The sequence below is a fragment of the Myotis lucifugus genome, unplaced genomic scaffold (assembly GCF_000147115.1).
Source record: "Myotis lucifugus unplaced genomic scaffold, Myoluc2.0 scaffold_99, whole genome shotgun sequence".
Classification (NCBI taxonomy): domain Eukaryota; kingdom Metazoa; phylum Chordata; class Mammalia; order Chiroptera; family Vespertilionidae; genus Myotis; species Myotis lucifugus.
In genome coordinates this window covers 3719211-3738147 of record NW_005871147.1, presented here as the reverse complement: position 1 = coordinate 3738147, position 18937 = coordinate 3719211, and the positions used below count along the sequence as shown (strand labels likewise).

Below are 18937 nucleotides of genomic sequence, written 5' to 3'. Positions count from 1 at the left end.
TCCCGCCCCCCGCGCCGCCCGGACATGGCCCCGCCCCTTCCGGTCCCGCCTCGCCCCCGGCGCAGGGAACTGTCCGTTCTATCGGTGAGGGCCTGCGCTGGAGGGTCCCGGGGTCATGTGGTCCGGCTTCCCAGGTGAGCTCTACCCTTGGGGCAGGGAAACCGACGTGTAGCAGGAGTTTGCTCCAGGCCCGAGGATGCACGTACGTACCCTCGCCGCATGCTCAGTAGCCCTTCCTGTTCCTGACCCAAGGCCAGGAAGAGAAATTAAGGGCACTTAAGGTGACTCCAACGCCCTTCTAAACCAGCCGGTGGCTGATGGGTGACCTTGGGAGGGACTCTCAATCCTACTAACCAAGAAGTGATGGTTAAAAGTGGAACCACCTCCAAGTACATGTGCACTGGGGGATTCTGTCCCAATGGACTACTTCCAACTGCCCTAGACCTTCTCACTCTCATTGCAGCAAATATATAGATGAAACCAATAGCTAACTTTTATTGGGCATTTACGGTGTGACATGCACTTTTAAGCATTTTAAATATATTAATATGCAGAACAGCCCTATGAGATAGTACTTACTAATACTTTCATTTTTGAGATAACTAAACTTAGTTAAGACAGAAAGGGGTAAAGCATGGTTTGGACCACAGAGGATGTGCTCCTAAAGTGCCTTCACTCCATTCTCCCTTTTGTCTCTTCCTGGGTTGTTGGTTTTGCTACTTAGGATATATTTCATCAAAGCACTGAAAGCTGCGTCACTTCTGCATTCTTTAAATATATATATTTGATTTCAGAGAGGGAGAGAAACATTAATGCTGAGAGAGAACCATTGACTGGCTGCCTCCTGCACGCCCCTCACTGGGGATCAAGCCCACAACCCAGGTATGTACCCTTAAACCAGAATCGAACCTGGGACCCTTCACTCCGAAGGCTGACGCCCAAACCAGCTAGGGCCATTTCTGCATCCTTAATATAGCCATCCTTCCAAAGAAAAAATGTATCCATCTAACTACTGGAATCCCTCTAATGCAAGCAATGGAATAAGCATGTGGCTAGCTTATTCATTCAACAAGCACTCATGTATTTGGCCAGCAGGGCAAAAATTAACACAAACCCAGCTCTTGCTTTTAGGGATCTCAAGAGGAAACTTGACTGCCAACAGGTGGTGGAGAGGGGATTGGGACCAAAGCCAAGGGCTGTGGGAGGCCCTTGGTCAATCTTTATGGATTCCAGGATGAAAGCAACAGGATCAGAGAGAAATCATGACTCATTTTACCTCTGCCCCAATCCCTATACAACACTAAGATCTGAAAAGACAGCTCAAGAGGTGGATCAAAGAAATGCCACCAACTATAAAAATTAAATCTCATTAGGCTTCTGATGTTGCCCACTGAAATTTGATTAGAAATCTGATTAAGCAGTAGAAAGCCCATAAAATTCACTCCATCCCCATTGCACAGAGGTACTGACAGTCCCACCACCTGTATGCTGCCCACCAAGTATTATCAACATGCAGACAACAAAGCTCTAAGCATGTGTTTATTGAACTACTGACTCAACTTTTTAAATAGCAGCTAAATGCTACTCCTAGGGGAATCTCTCCTTCAGCATTCAGACAGCTTGTGAAAGCAGTGAACTGTAATGCCATAGTAACTTTATTGTTGAAAACCACGTAAGAACATGCACTTACAAAGACCGCAATGTGGTTAGCTCTCAGTGCAGCCTTCTGATCCCAATTCTACCCACTGAATAATTACTTAAACAGGCAATCCTTGCTTGAAATTCTGCCAAATTTTGTTTTCATTCTTCTAGTTCAATATGAACCTCTGAATTTAAGTTGCTTTGTGTTATGTATAAGGGAACTTTAAATAATGGCAATTAAGTCTTATGAGAAAGTTAGATGCTGGCCAGTGTTAAAAGATAAATATATAAAAACAAAAGATTGGAAACTGCTTTTCTCAGCTGTCAATTCTAAAGTAAGAATTTTGTCAACAATCTGTCTCTATCCTCATTTGCTCTTTATCCTCTCTAACATCAACATTGGCCAAGTACCAAGTCCACAAGTGGCAAATATTAAAATAGTGCCACACATTAAGCAGAAACATGTACACCAAATTTTACTGTGCATATTAATAAATATTCTTTATTTAAATTTTGCACATTGCGCTTTAACAGTACATCCAAACATTTCGCAAGTGGATGTCTACTTTGTAAAACCATATATTCAGCTCATTGTCATTTCTGTACAGAAGTATAAGTACAACATTACTTTTTGCCACTAAGTTGCTTTAGTAAGTCTCACAGGAAGAGAAACATTTAATGAAAGAGATGGCTTAAATCATATGGCAGGCCTGTGCAGCCACTAAAGACACAAGCCTAAAGAAAGAACAAACTAATGAGGTTACCTCCACCATCTCCCAAAACAAGAAAGAATCACATTGATTTAAGATAAAATTTTGCTGTAAGTCACTAAATTAAGAGGTTTTTTGAAAGAGAAGGCGCAGTAGTCATCTTGAGTGTTTCATTGAAAGACAGAGCTATTTTATTTATTTAATTTGCTCCAGCCGTTGTCAACCAGCCACTACAAATGGGCCTCTTGTGATCATTTAAGCGGCAGTATTTATTAAATTTCTCCTTCAGATGCTGTCGGTATTGTTCTCTATTGCTGTAGAAAGACTGGTTATTGGCCATAAATGACTGTATTTCATCTTGTGAGATAAAGATTTCCTCATCTGAAGTACATTCAGACTCATCCTGCAAATTAAAGGAATAATTAAGACTTTGATTTAAATTAAAGAATGCAAAATGTTATGCTGATGGAGGACAGCTAAATATTAAAAAGCAGTCTAGCTTTTTAGTTTCAATTCAGTAAAATAAAACCTTTAATTGGAATGTTCACAGAATAAGCATAATGTTATTCTGTCTTAGAAAGTACTAAATGAGAATAAAATTCAACTCAATTTGATTTGGTCTGAAACTCTGGATCTATCATTTTTCCTAGAAGCCTATAATGAGCCTAGCTGATACCAACATATCTTCTTTCTGCCTTAAAGAAATGACTAATTAGAGATGGTTACAGCTAAGTTACCAAATTTTAAATAACCAGACTTATCTCTAGTTGATCCTAAGCTGAAACTTTTATCTCTACAAATTAAGTAAAATATAACCTTTATTAACTTTAAGTTACACAGCAACAACATCTAACTTTATAACCTTATGAAAAAGAAAAAACTAGTATTCTATAGAGGATTTGGTTCCATTAAGATCCTATAGAAAAGACACCACCCTTCTCCTTCCTTCCCCCTCCTCTAAGCCCCACACAAGCTATGCACTAGATCACTTGGAATCAGGTATATATACCTCATTTCAAGTATCAAGAACTAGAATCAATTATAAAAGGTTTTCCATGTTCAGTTATGCTTTTATCATGCATGACACCTAAAGGAAGTAACCTAAAAATATGGGCTGTCGTTCAGATTCTGCTCTGGAAGGGTGGCTACTATATAAATTGCCACTCAGAAAGGCAATTTGCTTACAATAACCCTCCTCTTGAAGGAGGCAGATTCCTAGACATGATGCTAACTCTACCCTCATCTCCTAACTAGTTTCTTCTACCTTTGAGAGAAAGGAGAACAGGGAAATGTACTTCTGAGTAGCTGCATAAACCATGAGTGGAAGAACAAAAATGAAGTCACCAAAACAATAATGAAATAATGCTCTTAATTTCCCCCACTTCCAACTTTAAACCCTCAAAAATTCTGTCCACTCCCACATCTAGCCATGGGCAATCAGTTATCCACAATAAGACATCATGGTTTACTTACAAGGAGTTCAACTAAGCTCTTGGCACCTTTTCCGGAATCAGGACCAAATGACATTTCTGTAGGTTCTGCAAACTGTGGTACATTTTTTCTATGCTCAAACCAAGGCAGTGGCTGCCCACCCTTTTCAGAGCTACAACAGCTTTCAGGATGTGCATCTTTGGTCTTGTCACGGTGGAACAGTGTGTGCACGGTATTTCCTGAGGTCTCTCGATTTCCTGGATCTGTAATACAGCTTCCAAGCTTTTGGATCTAAAACCATAGCAAAAAGATTTCCCAGGTAAGAAGGCAGTGATTAATAGCAAAAAGCCCCCAAAGTGTATTAAATTTCTAAAAAGAATAATGAATAAAAGCAGCAGCTGAAATTTATTAAACACTGCATACTGGGCACTATGCTAACCCAGCAATATAATCTCATTTTATCTTCACACTAGAGGCCCAATGCACGAAATTCATGCAAGGGGCTCGGCCATCGCAGCCCTAGCTGTCCAGTCTAATGAGCATATTACGTTTTTATTATTACAGAAGATAACTTAATCTGAGAGAGACCTTTTTCTCCATTTTAAAGATGGAAAAGTATGATCAAGCAAGCTTTCAAAGTATTATAAAAAGAATGAATTGGATTTATGACTCTCATGGATTGTTGGACAAATGACCGCATCACACACCCACCCAAATCACAAGATAAGCAACCAATGGAACTGCATAAGATACTCATTCTTAAAAAAACAATAACAGTAAATCCTAGCAGCTAAGCTGCACACTTGCCACACCAAGGAAAAGAGGCTGTTCTCCCCTCAACCGCAAAGGCTTCAGAATTGCAAGTTATGACACTTACATGTTCATCACATTTCAACATCTTGCTTTTCTTTTTCTTCTTTTTATTTTTTCCTTTGGTGTTGTTCTCTTCGGAATTTGCCCAACATTCAACACAACTATCACCATCATCCTCTTTGTCTTCACAGTGATGAACACAGGAGTCATCACCTGCAGAAATCAATAATCTCTTATTTATGTGCTTAAATCAGCCATGTAGCAGAAATAATTGGGAAGCTTAATCTGAACCTACCGTGTTCGTCATGATTACAAATGCCTTCAGTGCAGGCAACATCTGAACCCTCCCGGGAACCTGTTTCACTCCCTTCCATGCTAGATGAATATCCACAATCACTACCATTACAGTGTGGAGATAAGCCTGAGAATTAATTAGGTGACAGTTAAAATTAACATACCAATAAATATGTTAAGACAAAATGTGAACTATCTAAAGACCATAGAAAATTTTCAAAATTAATGGTTTATTAAAAGTAGAAAGTAAAACACAATTAGGGATTTACAATTTCTTGTTTTTATCAAACACTAACAAATCAAACACCATAAAGAAAAAGAAATATTAAGTGTCTGACCAAAGGAAACTCTTGGTACTATAAAGCAATTCTTGAATTCTAGGTTACAGCATTTCTAAAAGCTTACATTTAAAAGGAAAAAACAAACTTAAGAGTTAATTTTAAAAAGAAACTGTATTTACTTACCTTTCTTTATTTTAGGGGACCCCAAAAGATTGCCACTGCTAGGACAGGTACACGATGTATTTTCGTTGGTAACAATTACTTCTACACAACTATTACCATCTTCAGTGCTGCCACAGGCTTTACAGCTGTTTTCTATGAAGTCTGTTTCCTTTAAGGATCAGCATTAAGAAACAGTTTTAAAAAGGTTTACCCCCAAAATGGCTACACTTACATTAACTAATTAGATAAGTTATGAGGCTAACAATAAAAAAACTACTCTCACAAAAAAATATTAATTCACTTCAAGACTTTGAACCAACTAAAAGCAAGTTGAGTTAATGGTTCCTTAGGTCAAAACTATTTTCATTGTAATACTAAGATGTGATCTGCTCTTTCACTATATTGACACACTGATGATACAAAAGCAAGTGGAAAAAGTTCCTGGGGCTTTAGCAACACAAATCAAGGCAGTGGCAACCAAAGTGTACTAATAGTCACTGTATTCTTCACTTGTCAAGCACTCTCAGGAGACAGATATTTCACTTCTAAATGTCTTTGAAGCAATAAAAATATTAATTTTATTAAATATAAACCCATCAGTAAATGTCTTTTTAAGAGCCTGTATGACAAATGGGAAGTACACTTGAAGCACTTTTGCTGTACACCAAAATACAATCACTATCTCAAGGAAAAGGTACTTGTGCCACTGTTTCAATTGAAAGCTAAATTAGTTGCTATTTTTCCTGGATCATCAATTTACTTGAAAGAAAGAATGAAGACAAACTATGGTTACTCAAACCTTCAATATTAAAAGACATTTTCTCAAAAATGAATGAAGTTAAAAAACAAAAATGAAGTCAGCCCATCACTTCAAGGAAAACAATGAACAGTATTTGTTGTCAATGATAAAATTCACCAAACTTTCAAACTCAAGCAGAATTCTGAAACTTGCATATGCAAGCACAATGAGCTTGAAGCTTCCCAATACTTAAAAATCTTTCTGATGAGATCAGCAGTGGTTTTAACGTGATTGATTATCTGGTATTATATAATGAAATGTCAATACCTGGGAAGATACTCAGTGAACCAGTATCTTTTTAAAAAAAAAAAAATTTTTTTTATTGATTTCAGAGAGAGAGAGGGAAAGAGAGAGAAACATCAATGATGAGAATCATTGATCAGCTGCCTCCTGAATGCCCCCTACTGGGAATGGAGCCCAAAATCCAGGCATGTGCAGATTGGGAATGGAACCATTACCTCCTGATGTGTAAGTTGAAGCTTAACCACTAAGTCACACCGGCTGGGCTGAACCGGTATCTTTCAAATAACCTTGCATTCTGTTGCAAAATCATGCATAAGTAAAAGATCTATTCAAAGTGCAAGACTTTCTTCATATGCTTCAACCAGCAAGAGAAAAACAGAATGAATGTAGAAGCAGATATGAGAATCCACCTGATTGATTCCTTTAAGCCAAATATTAGAGATTTGCAAAAATATAAAATAATGCCACCCATCTCATCTTTTCTTTTGAAAATAGTTAATTTTCAAAAAATGTTATTTGGCCCTGGCCAAGGGGCTCAGCTGATTGAAGCATCGACCTATACACCAAAGGGTATAACAGGTTCAATTCCCAGTCAGGGCACACACCCAGGTTGTGGGTTTGATCCCAACAAACCAGGGAGCATACGGGAGGCAACCAATAGATGTTTCTCTCTCTCCCATCCCTTCCTCTCCTTCTAAAATCAATAAATACATCCTCGGGTGAGGATAAAAAGAAAAAAAGGTGTTATTTATGTTAACACATAATGAAATTATTTTTAAAGAACCAATAATTTAAAATTTTTCCATTTCAATTTCTAATACTGTAATATTGACAGATACAATCTACATAAACAAAAGATTATGGGCACCTTAATTTTTAAGAATGCAAACAGGTCCTAAGACCAAAAAGTTGAGAACTGCTCTAGGTCATGTTCGGAGTTAACTTTTTAAAAAAATATATTTTTATTGATTTCAGAGAGGAAGAAAGAGATAGAAAATGATGAGAATCATTGATCAGCTGCTGCCCACACCCCCCAAACTGGGGATCAAGTCTGCAATCCAGGCATATGCCCTGACTGGGAATCAAACCATGACCTCCTGGAGTTAACTTTGATCTAACAGTATACCAAGGTCAGGGAAAAAATAGCCAGTTTGACTCAGTTGATAGAGCCTCGGCCTGTGGACCAAAGGGTCCCAGGTTCGATTCCAGTCAAGGGCATGTACCTCGATTGCAGGCTCCTCCCAGCTCGGGTCCTGGTCAGGGCTCATGCAGGAGGCAACCAATTGATGTGTTTCTCTCACATCGATATCTCTGTCTTTCCCTTTCCCACTCTCTCTAAAAATCAATGGAAAAATATTCTCTGATGAGGATTAAAAAAAAAAAAGATAACCATCTTTATAAAACAAACACATGACTAAAAAATTTGGCTTATACAGATTATAACAGGAAAAAAGGCAGGAGCTCACATTCTGGAAAAAGGATAGTGAAAATGCCGAAATCTAGCAAAAAAGCAATACAATGTATTCATGAGTCAATATTAAGGAATACTACCTTCTCTTGGCTTACTTCCTTTTCCTCTGCTGTTTGGAGGGGAGTAGGAATGTCACATACACATTTATTTTTTCGTCTATTCTTCCGTTTTTGGCGTTTCTTTTCTTGCTTGAGTTCTCTTACTCGTTCCTCCTCTGAAAATTCTTCACAAAGTTGTTCCAATCGGCTAATCCCTTGTACTTTTTCCACGGTCATCTATTACAAAAACAAAAGTTGAAAGTGAATAATTGTGGTCAAAACTTCCTTTATTTTCCATGAACATTCTCATTTGTTAATTTTAAATGATACCACAAACACAGAAACTGATTATTTCATGCTGCAATTCTGTCAGATAATCCCCACAAAGAATTTCAAATATTAATACCTTAAGTGATGACAGTCTTAAAATCTACACAGGAAGTGAATATACAACTAATCCCTATGGGAAAGGCAGACTTATACACACCAGCATGTTCTAATTTCAGAATTTTTTTTCCCTATTTCAGAATTTTAACACAGCAAATTAAGCATTCATTTCGGCACATAATAAGAAGACTATTTAATATTTAACCCCATTAGATGATTTAGTTATTGAAGACACGAACATACAAGGAGAAAAGGAGTAAGAAATCTGTTCAGCAAGAACTAGTACAAATCTCTTCAGAATGCCTAGAACAGTGCTTTAAGGTCATGATAGGCTTCTGAAAAAAGCATTTGTAGCTTTCATACCATTTTCAGAAGGGACTGGTGAACCAAAGAAAGGATTATAATCATGTCCTACATCAGTGATGGCGAACCTATGACACGCGTGTCAGAGGTGACACACTAACTCATTTTTTCGGTTGATTTTTCTTTGTTAATGGCATTTAAATATATAAAATAAATATCAAAAATATAAGTGTTTGTTTTACTATGATTGCAAATATCAAAAAATTTCTATATGTGACATGGCACCAGAGTTAAGTTAGGGTTTTTCAAAATGCTGACACGCCGAGCTCAAAAGGTTCGCCGTCACCGTCCTACACTATAACAAAATATTCACTAGCCAAAAATGTATGTTCTATAGTGTTTAACTGAAAAAAAAGGTTACCAAATCACAAGCACTGAACCCAATACCGACATTATAAAGAGCCTCGTGTACTTCTAAGAAGTAGTTCTTACATCATGGCATTTTGACAGCATTTACTTCATATTATTGGACTTCAGCAAGCATACTGGGTCTCATTAAAGGCTTCTAATTTTGTTGCTTATTTCTGAGCTGCTTTTAACTTTTCATTAGTTATGCTTCATGGCAGCATCTTGTTAAATAATAACCAACTTCAGTTTTCTACTCTGAGAAAATCTACAAAGCCACGGCAGGCAAAACAAAGAAAAACCCACAAACTTCTTTTAAATTCCAGTTCCCCAGGAAACTTCTTCCCTAACCTCCCAAAAGACAGGACATTGTATCAATGGATTGCAGCCCTCTGAGGCAAGGTGAGCCTGGTGGCTTACACTAAGAGTCAGCCCAATAACTTGATTAAGCAACCTTGGACACTGAAGCAGCCCATTGTTCTTACCTCAAAACTCTTACGTAAAGCATCAACACCAAGATAGAAAAGCATCTGCCACGTCTGCTCTTCTGCTCGTAGTTTTTGCCAGATCCGATGCAGTCTTTCATAAAGATGAATTCCCAAGCAGGTCAGAACTTCTTCTTGAGCTATATCTATTGTCTTAGCATGCCTTTCTCTTCGCCTATAAAGGAGAATAAATTATACATAACTCCTTTCATTGGAACAGTAAAAGCTGAATAACACACCTGCAAGTTCAGATTTTAAACACAATCTTCCTACCTATTAACCTAATAACAAGACAGTTATACATTCAAATTCAATTAATGCATAAACACACAAGCACACATGTATATAAAAAATGAGAAATATACATGCAGGTAGAGCTCAGTCCTAATGTTACTAAAAATAAGGTAATTCAGGAACTGGCCTAAATAGATGGTTCTGGGGCACAGAGAAGTCACACATACAAGTGTCCAGTTCATGGTAGGCATGACAGTTCATCTAACCTTCCAATTACAGCCAATGTCTATTTGGGCTTTGTTTCTTTTTTGAGGGTGAATGGAGAAAGGCAATGCCAAAGTGACTCAATCATGGGCAAAAGCCCTCTAAGCCAGTCTTCACAAGTGTTCACAGAACTTCAGAGATAAAAGAGTATTTGTTTTCTAAATGCCTAACAGAACGTAGGCACTCAAATGAAAGTTGCTACACAAAACACAAAGGGAAATGGGTTCCATTTATTCTATAAACAACTTTTCCTGATATTTCACAACAAAGCCACAGATAAAATTTTAGGTTCCTATATAACTTAATAATAATATACACAGTTCATGAATTACATTAATAAAGTGCTTCATAACCCCCTGCTGCAAAGGCCTGACTTCCTATGCAGAAACCATCATTATAAACAACATTTAAATATGAAAATGCATGGGTGAAGGAGGAAAACTATCCCTTCTAATCATTTTCAAATGAAAATGATCATCTATAATAATGAAAGCCAAAAAAAAGTCTGCCTACTTCAAGCAACAAGGAGCAGAGGACTGAACCAAACACCACAGAACACATTCTCCCTATTTTTACTTAGTAAATTAAGAAATGCATATTTTAAAGAAAGCAAATTTTTACAGGCACACTTTAATTTATACATATTATATGTACTGATGCAGAAGGTGATGAAAATAAACTTTCAGTAATAAAATGAAGCAAAGCGCTAGATAGCCCATTCTAGCAAATTACATACTCATACCCTCCTGCGAACTCTGGCTCAGCACGACCCAAAAGATGTGCAATGAAGTCCGTTTCACAGCAAACATGTATGTGTCGTTCATGTGGACAGCACCGCAAACCTTCATAAAGTGCAGCACAATAGCCCTTCTCTTTGCTGCAATCAAGTTCACCAATAAGGATATTGTATGCTCGGAGGACTTTATTTTTGCAATCAGTGCAAAACCTGTTGAAAAGAAAAACCTCAAAATTAAGAACTGGCTGCGTAATTATTTCATGAGGGATATAACAGTGTACTAGACAATGACACAGACCTAACAGTATTTTTAAAAAATTAATCCTCACCTGAGAATTTTTCCCCCATTGAATTTTAGAGTGGAAGGGAGGGGGAGAGACAGAGAGAAACATCAATGTGAAAGATACTCATCGATTGGTTGGTGCCTCAACCAGGGCTGGAGATCGAGCCTGCAACCGAGTTACATGCCCTTGACTGGAATCGAACCTGTGACCCTTCAGTCCACAGGCTAATGCTCTAACCACTGAGCAAACCGGCAAGGGCTGCACAGCATTTTTTTGAAAAGCTTCCTTACACAATGGACAACACATACATGTAAGGTAAATACAAATTTAGATATTACATGAGTATAGCTAGAGCTCCATTTGCCTAAATCAAGTCCATCCTTAAAGAACCCTTTTGTGCCCTGGTCAGTGTGGCTCACAGTTGGTTGAGAGTCATCCCATGCACCAAAAGGTTGCTGGTTTGATTACGGGTCAGGGCATATGCCTAAGTTACGGGCTTGATCCCGGTGGGGAACGAGCAACATTCCGCTACCAATGTTTCTCTCTCTCGCTCTCCCTTCCTCTTTAAAAATCATCAAATATGTGTGTGTGTAAAAAGAAGCCTTCTGCAATTCCCATAACTAGAATTCAAACTTCCTCTGTGTTCCTCTGATTTGATTTACTCTTCTTACTACAGTATTTACCCTTATGCCACCATGCATTAGTTTGATACACACATCTTTGTGGCCCAATAGTAAATAACTGTGTTTCCTGAAATGAATACATGTTAAAATAGAAGCTCTAAGCCCACTTGATAAACAGAGGTAATAATGTTGACAAGTAAAACTAAAAAATTAACTCAAAATGGGTTAAAGACCTAAACATTAAGACCTGAAACTATAAAACTCCTAGAAGAAAACAAAGGGGAGAAAAATTTCATTGACACTGGAAGAGGCAATAATTTATTAGATACTAGAGGCCCAGTGCATGAATTTGTGCACAGGTGAGGTCCAGCCAGCCCTGCCCCAATCAGCAGATCAGGCCAGGCCTGTCAGGAGGAGATGGCAGGATGTTGGCCAGCCGCCCCACCCCGATTGGGCCCGATCAGGGCCTGGCCAGCTTGGGGGAGGGGCCACGGGCTCTCAGGGTGGTGGGGGCTGATAGGATGGGGCTGGCCGTGGGGAGGGGCTATGGGCAGTGGACCGGCAGGCCCCGCCCCCAAATGGGGTGGAGGGGGCCAGCGGCCTGGGGGAGGGGCTGTGGGTGGTTGGCCAGCTGACCCCACCCCGATTGGTGGGGGGGGGAGGTCGTTCAGGGCGGAGGTGGCTGGGAGGAGGGCCGCAGGCCAATCAGAATGGTGGGGGCCCATCGGGGGCGGGGCCAGGCAGGGTGAGGGGCTACAGGAGGTTGGCCGGCTGCCCCATCCTCGATCTAGGTGGGAAAGGCCGATCAGGGGCCGTGGGAGATTGGCTGCGGGCCCCAGCCGCCCCCCGCCCCACCCCCCATCGGCCGGGGCCGCAGTGGGCCTCATAGCAACCAGTCATTACAGCGTTAAGGTCACTGGCTTTTTATATATATAGATGACATCAATTCCCCCCAAGAACGCCATCTCTAAATAGCTCCCTCACCAGTTTCCTTTCCTACTGCACTCTCCCCTCCCTGCGAATTTCCAAATGTTATTGACACTTAAGTAGCATTCTAAAAAATCTGTACTTTATAGTCCATGAAGCACAGAAATTCCAACTCTATTTTTGTTTTGACAAAAAATTTATAGAAGAAATATTATTATAGAAGAAAATATAGAAAAAGCTCAAAAATTACTAAATTAAAGCTGCTAATTTAATTTTGAAAATGACATCATGAAATGCTTCTATTATAAAAACAAAAAGTAGAGTTTCTAAATTAAGTACACTTTACTCAATTCAATCATTTTGTTTCTTGAAAGGCTGACATGGAACTAAGATAAAAATTACCCCCAAAAAAGGAGATGGTGGCTAAACACGAAAGCTAACACAGATTCATCCCATAAAAGAACTGTCTACCTTAACATTAAGCTCTGCCTAGGGCCAGGTATTAATGGAAAGGCTGGAGTACTATTATATGGAGGTCAGTGACTACTCTGGATGACAGCTAAGACACCTTTCAACTATACGATGATGACCTTTACACTTACCTGTGTTTTCGCAGATATGTTTCTAGTGTTTCTAAAAGACAACTAGAGTCAATTAAAACTACTTCATCTCTGCATTCTTGGGACATTAGTTCCCATACGTCCATCCAACAACCTCTGCAGAAAGAAAAAAATATTAGTAAGAAGGAGAAATATATAAGGGTAAAAAAAAAAGCAGAGTAAAGTATTGCTTGATTTTACCTGGCTGTTCCCTGGAAAGGTCCATAATGCAAAATGATCCTACACTTGCTGTCCTTCCTGTGGTCTTCACTACTTCTCTTATCTGTACTTAACTTCTCTGAACTGACACTGCTACTGCTCCCTTCACTGTAGTACAGTACAGTACAAAGCTTAGTGACACTGAGATTATCTGAAGGAATAATTTCTATAGTCTATATTAAAATCATGAACTTTTTAATACATTAAAATATTAAATGAGTTTGAAAATTTGTATATATAATTGTATATTCCTTTTAACCATATTAAAATGTTAAACATGTGCTTATATCTTTACATAAAAACTCCTGCTCAACTATTAAGTTTACCTGATACAATTTAACATTTATATTTATCAAGGTAGTACTGGTTAATATACTAAGCATTTTATGAGTAAATATACTTGGAATGTTTTAAAGTAAAAAGGGCTGAAAAAATTTATATTCTCACCTATAAACATAGATCAATATTCCACAAATTGAAAATTATAACAAGTTTTGATCTACTCAATGTAATTTTGTAGCTAGTCCATGCAACAAAATGTTTATCTACCTTCACATTTAAGCTGGGAAAGTCACAGATTAATCTAATTATAGTAAATAAATTTTTATAGTAACTAAAATAAAAATAGCATACTAAGATACTTTAAACAGCCTAAATTAGTAATAAGTACTATACAAATAATTTTTCTTAAACTTAAGACTCTCCTCCACAGGTTTCAATGTGGTGCTGTCATGCATTTTGCTTAACTGCAGTATTCATTCCAAGTGAAATGTATGTGTATATTCCATTCAATGATAGTCTTAATTTTTCATAATTCTGAATAACTGGCTCCCTGTTCTTCTGCAGGTCCTCACTACAGTCCTTGCTTTGGGTGTTTGAGATGAAAAAACCACAGAATCTTTACTTAACCTACTCTATATAGCTAAGTAGGTATTTTTCAACCACCTGCCCATGAAAGGCCATACATATAATTCAGCTCCCTATTCCCTCTCATAAGGGCTCAGGTCAAGGTTCAGTGCTCCTTATTTTTTAAACATAACCTCAACTCCTGCTCTGCCTCCCATATGACATCCTTCTTCTCTCAACTCCTATATTTCCTTTTCTAATTATGCTTGAGTGATCCATAATCTCCTAAAACTAAATAACTCTTGGCTGGTCCGATGGCAGTGGGTTATCAGAATTTACCTAAAGTTAGGATCACTAACTTGCTTGATAAGTTAGATCACTAACCCCCCCACTGCTAAACTTGACTGGCTTAAAAAAAAAAAAAAAAAACTAAATAACTCTTGAACTCAAGTTCTCATAATTGAGGAAAACATTCATGAAATCAGTCCTGCAGAATGACTATTCTACAAATATGTAAAAGCATTATTCTTAAAAAAGCTTTTTAAAAGATTACAGCTCAAATATTTTATCCATAATCTCTCTAGACCAAATGTTTTTATATCAATCCTTCCTTGCAAGATGAAACTTTTTGAAAAAGTCTTTCCACTTCCTTGTTCTACTCCTATACTTTCCACTCACAGCATAATCCATCACAACCCTACAATGCATTCACTTTTTTACCCATTCCAATCTGGATTCTGCTTCCCCTCAATCACAGAGCTGCTCATCAAGATCACCAATGTCGTCAGCTTACCTCTCTGGCCATTCTTTCTCAAGTTTCCTTACTGACTGTTCTACTACTATATTGAACCCTCAGCGTTCTTTTCTCTTAGTCTACTCTTCCTCTTGGTGATTTTATATCTCATTCTCTAAGGTAACCTCTGATCATCAGCCAGAGGCCTATAACTCTGGCCTAGACCTTTCCTTCAAATCTCAAACTCACTCCCAGACAAAAGAACTTGGGTTTACTTGCATGGTTATGAGAAAACTCTCAGGAAGACTAAATTGTATTGTTGCAATTGGTTAGGCTGAAACCTAATCGAATGAATTATACTTTCCCTGGATAAAGTCTAAACAGAAAGGGGGAGGGGGAGAAACAGTGGAAATATATAAATGGAGAATCATCTATATATATAAAAACCTAAGTGACCGGAACCACTGGAATGACTGGTTGCTATGACATGCAATGACCACCAGGGAGCAGACGCTCAACACAGGAGCTGCCTCCTGGTGGTCAGTGTACTCCCACAGCCAATCTCCCACAGTCTCCCCCCCCAACCGGCAGGCCCCGATTGGGGGGCCGGCCCCCGGGCTGGGACGGGGAACTGGGGGTGGGTGACGGGGAATGTGGCCCCTTTCCCAGGGGGGCCAAGAGTCAGCTCTCTCCTTGGGGCCAGTGGCCAACTGCCCATGCTCTGTCCCTCCCCCCAGCGAGCAATAGGCCTGCCACCTGCCTGCCACGATGGCGGCGTGTCAGTAAGGGAAGTGGGGGGAGACGGGGACCCGCACAGTGCCAACGATGGCAGTGTCGGCCTCCAGCGTCAGTTCCTTCCACGCCCGCCCGGCGACCATCACCTCCTCTCCGGCCCAGCCCTGATTAGCCTGGCCCAGATTGGCCCTGATGGCCGGCCAGGCCTAGGGACCCCACCCATGCATGAACTTCATGCACCGGGCCTCTAGTAGTATACAATGGCAGTGACCATCCAAAGTACAAGAGAGGGAGTCTTGGCTAAGCAGACGGTACTCCCTGGTCTGCTTTCCATATATCATGTGGAAATAACTGAATCTTAGAAGACACTGCTTAAGATCAACTAACTCCATTCATACTATTCCATAACTCGGCAAACAACCTTCTAAAACACTTGGCATTCCATGTGGTGGGCTGTAGGTGAAAGGGGATATAAACTCTGGAAGTTTGTTTTGTCTTAAGCTAAAGGATAGAAAAATAGAGCTGTATGTCAACTTAATAAAAGTAAGTAACTAATAATACAGTCACTGAGAACAAGAGAGATGTAATCCAGAGCAAAAGTGGAAGAACTGGTGTTTGAAGGAAGGTGGCAATGAACACAGATATAAAAGATGTTGGGTAACCTGTTGCTTTTTAGTACCTTAATCAATATGCACAACAAAACTGAAGGCAGGTTTTTTATTATATCATTCTGTTCTGTAGCTTTAGCCAAAAGGTCAGTAAAGGTTACTGTCTAATGAGAAAATCAGACTGAATTCTGCATTCACAAAGTCAGGAATTCTCTAAAGATATGCTTAGAGAATCAGTTATGTGAAATAACAGTTATCCTTAGGTAACCACTTTAGTTTATTTACTGGATTCACAGTACTCTCACATTTAGACATCATGTAATGTGTGATTTTTGTCTGGATCCTGATGCTAGCAAATCAAAGTAAAAAGACACTTTTTGAGACAGATGTAAAAAATCTGACTATAAACTGAGTATTGGATTATTACAGTTTATTTTGTTAGCTGTTATAATGGCACTATCATTATGAAATAAAATATATTTATATTTAGAGATACATGTGGAAATGTGCAGGAGTAAAACAACATGATACCTGACTTGTTTTTAAGTGCTTCAGCAAAGAAAAATGTAGATAAGAAAAACAAATGTGGAAAATATTGATAACTACTACTGAATCTGGGTAAAGGTATTTGGGGGGAAGGAAATCCTTGTAGTCTATTTTTCTGTGTGTTTGACAGTTTTCATAATAACATTTTTTAAAAAATGTTTGTTTCTGATTACAGAAAAAGTCTTGTAAATAGATTATTAACACCACTTTGGCATCCAAGTCTTATTATCAAGGGAGGAAAATGTTTATACAACAATGATGTCAATACTACTAAGGAGATATTCAAAGCTAGTTTTTTAAATTAATTCAGAAGTATAGATTTTACATTATCCAATTCTTTCAAAAACTAAAGTTACGTCTTACAAACTCTCTTCAAAATCCATGGCTTCTCCTTACCACCTACAACCCCAAGCAACTTTGTAGGGGACAACTGTGATATTGTGTTAGGAGATGAAGGCAGAAGCAGCCTTGGGCATTATATCACCTAACCAAGAAGAAAACTGCAAATTAGTTACATAAATATTGCTATAACTGATTCAAGCCTTTTTTTTTAAATCCTTATAAGTTATTAAGATAAGAAAAACAAGAAAAATAATTTATATATTATGAATATTAAATAAATCAAAGAATGATATCAGTACTTTGAAAAACTTAATATTGGCTACATAAATTTCCACAAACATCTCCACCTCTTTCCTCTGAAACATTTACATAAACAAACTTTTTAAAAAAATCAAATCTATATTGAGAATCTGTATAGTATCAAAAAGGCCTACATAAATAGGAAACATATTTTGACTTTTGTTATGTATAACCAATTAAAGAAATAAAACTCAGTGTTTTCTTTTTACTAAACGTAATCAACATTTATAATCAACAATGACAAAGTATCTTGATATTCAATTCTACTTACCCCAAAGGTTTTGGTTTGTGCGTATCTAAGGAGTGCAACTGACATCTCTTGTTCTTTTTACTTTTTGGAATAGCATCTATCATGTCATTTAGTTTGGACCTAATTAAAAATAAACCATTAAAGGTTTGATTAATATTTATTTTTCTTGCCCTGGCCGGGTAGCTCAGTTGGTTAGAGCATCATCCCAATACTCCAAGGTTGTAGGTTTGATCCCTAGTCAGGGCACACACAAGAATCAACCAATAAATGCATAAATAAGTGAAACAACAAATCAATGTTCCTCTCTCTCTCCCCCTCCTCTCTTTCTAAGATAAAAAATTGTTTAAATATATTTATTTTTCTTTAAAATTTCCAAATATCTATTTACCACCTTTTGCTATATTTAAAGTATTATAAACACATCACTTACTTAGAAAATTTCTTATCAAACAAATTCTAACCAAAAAGAGTCTGTACACTAGCCTTCCCATTCCATTCTGTCAAAATGTTAAAGGAGACCTGCTCTATTCAACATACTTTTTCTCCCAGATTGCATCTGTCTCATTCATCCCCTGCATCTGCACTTTATCTAGCAGTGTGCCTGAAATATTTTATTTGATTGCTACCTCTCAGTCACCTTCCCTTGTCCAAACATTATCTAAATATATACTAACTATCCTTGATGAGAAGCCATCAACAGAAATTTTATGCAAATACAGAATATGTACAGCTAACATCCATACTTTACATCCAACTAATTAGGAAAGCCTGTAAACTCTAACTTTATATCCAGAATCAAACCACTTCTCATCACCTCCATCATCACCACCACCCTTGCCCAACTTCTCCTCTCTAGCTCAGACAATGGCAACAGCTGGCCTCCCAAATGGTCTTTTGCCTTTACATTCTAAGGCTTCACATTTAGCAGCTGGAATGATCTTTTCAAAACTACAATCACATTATGTTATTATCTGTTCAAAAACCATCCAAAGCATTTCTCAGACAGAATAAAAATCCAAAGTCTAAATAAGAAAGCCCCAGGGTTTGGTCTTCAGACCTCTTCTCTTTTCCTATTTATACACTTTTTGATGATCAAATCTCATATCATTGTCTTAAATTTTATATGTATGTGTCTGTGTCTAATATACCATATATTTATATACTATATAAATACTATAGTTATATTTTAAGTATAAATACACATATATGTATGTTCATATACATATAT

The 18937-nt window shown here is 38.1% G+C and overlaps 1 protein-coding gene across 5 annotated transcripts in view; it reads right to left on the bottom strand.

Annotated features, from left to right (window-relative positions):
- Window positions 1-2115: 2115 nt before the first annotated feature.
- Window positions 2116-18937, bottom strand: part of GGNBP2 (gametogenetin binding protein 2) — a 30832-nt gene continuing 14010 nt past the window's right edge. Inside the window, exons 5-14 of one of the 5 annotated variants that reach the window (XM_006092247.2) lie at window positions 17731-17829; window positions 13134-13247; window positions 10704-10907; window positions 9464-9638; window positions 7926-8120; window positions 5354-5501; window positions 4891-5016; window positions 4660-4808; window positions 3825-4073; window positions 2116-2754 (exon numbers count right to left, since the gene is read on the bottom strand). In XM_006092247.2, the coding sequence (XP_006092309.1) occupies window positions 2551-2754; window positions 3825-4073; window positions 4660-4808; window positions 4891-5016; window positions 5354-5501; window positions 7926-8120; window positions 9464-9638; window positions 10704-10907; window positions 13134-13247; window positions 17731-17829 (1663 nt within the window). In that variant the 3' untranslated portion in view covers window positions 2116-2550. Of the gene's footprint in view, window positions 2755-3824; window positions 4074-4659; window positions 4809-4890; window positions 5017-5353; window positions 5502-7925; window positions 8121-9463; window positions 9639-10697; window positions 10908-13133; window positions 13248-17730; window positions 17830-18937 lie in introns of all 5 variants that reach the window. The other 4 variants (XM_006092246.3, XM_023756837.1, XM_006092249.3 and 1 more) reach the window with 4 other exon arrangements.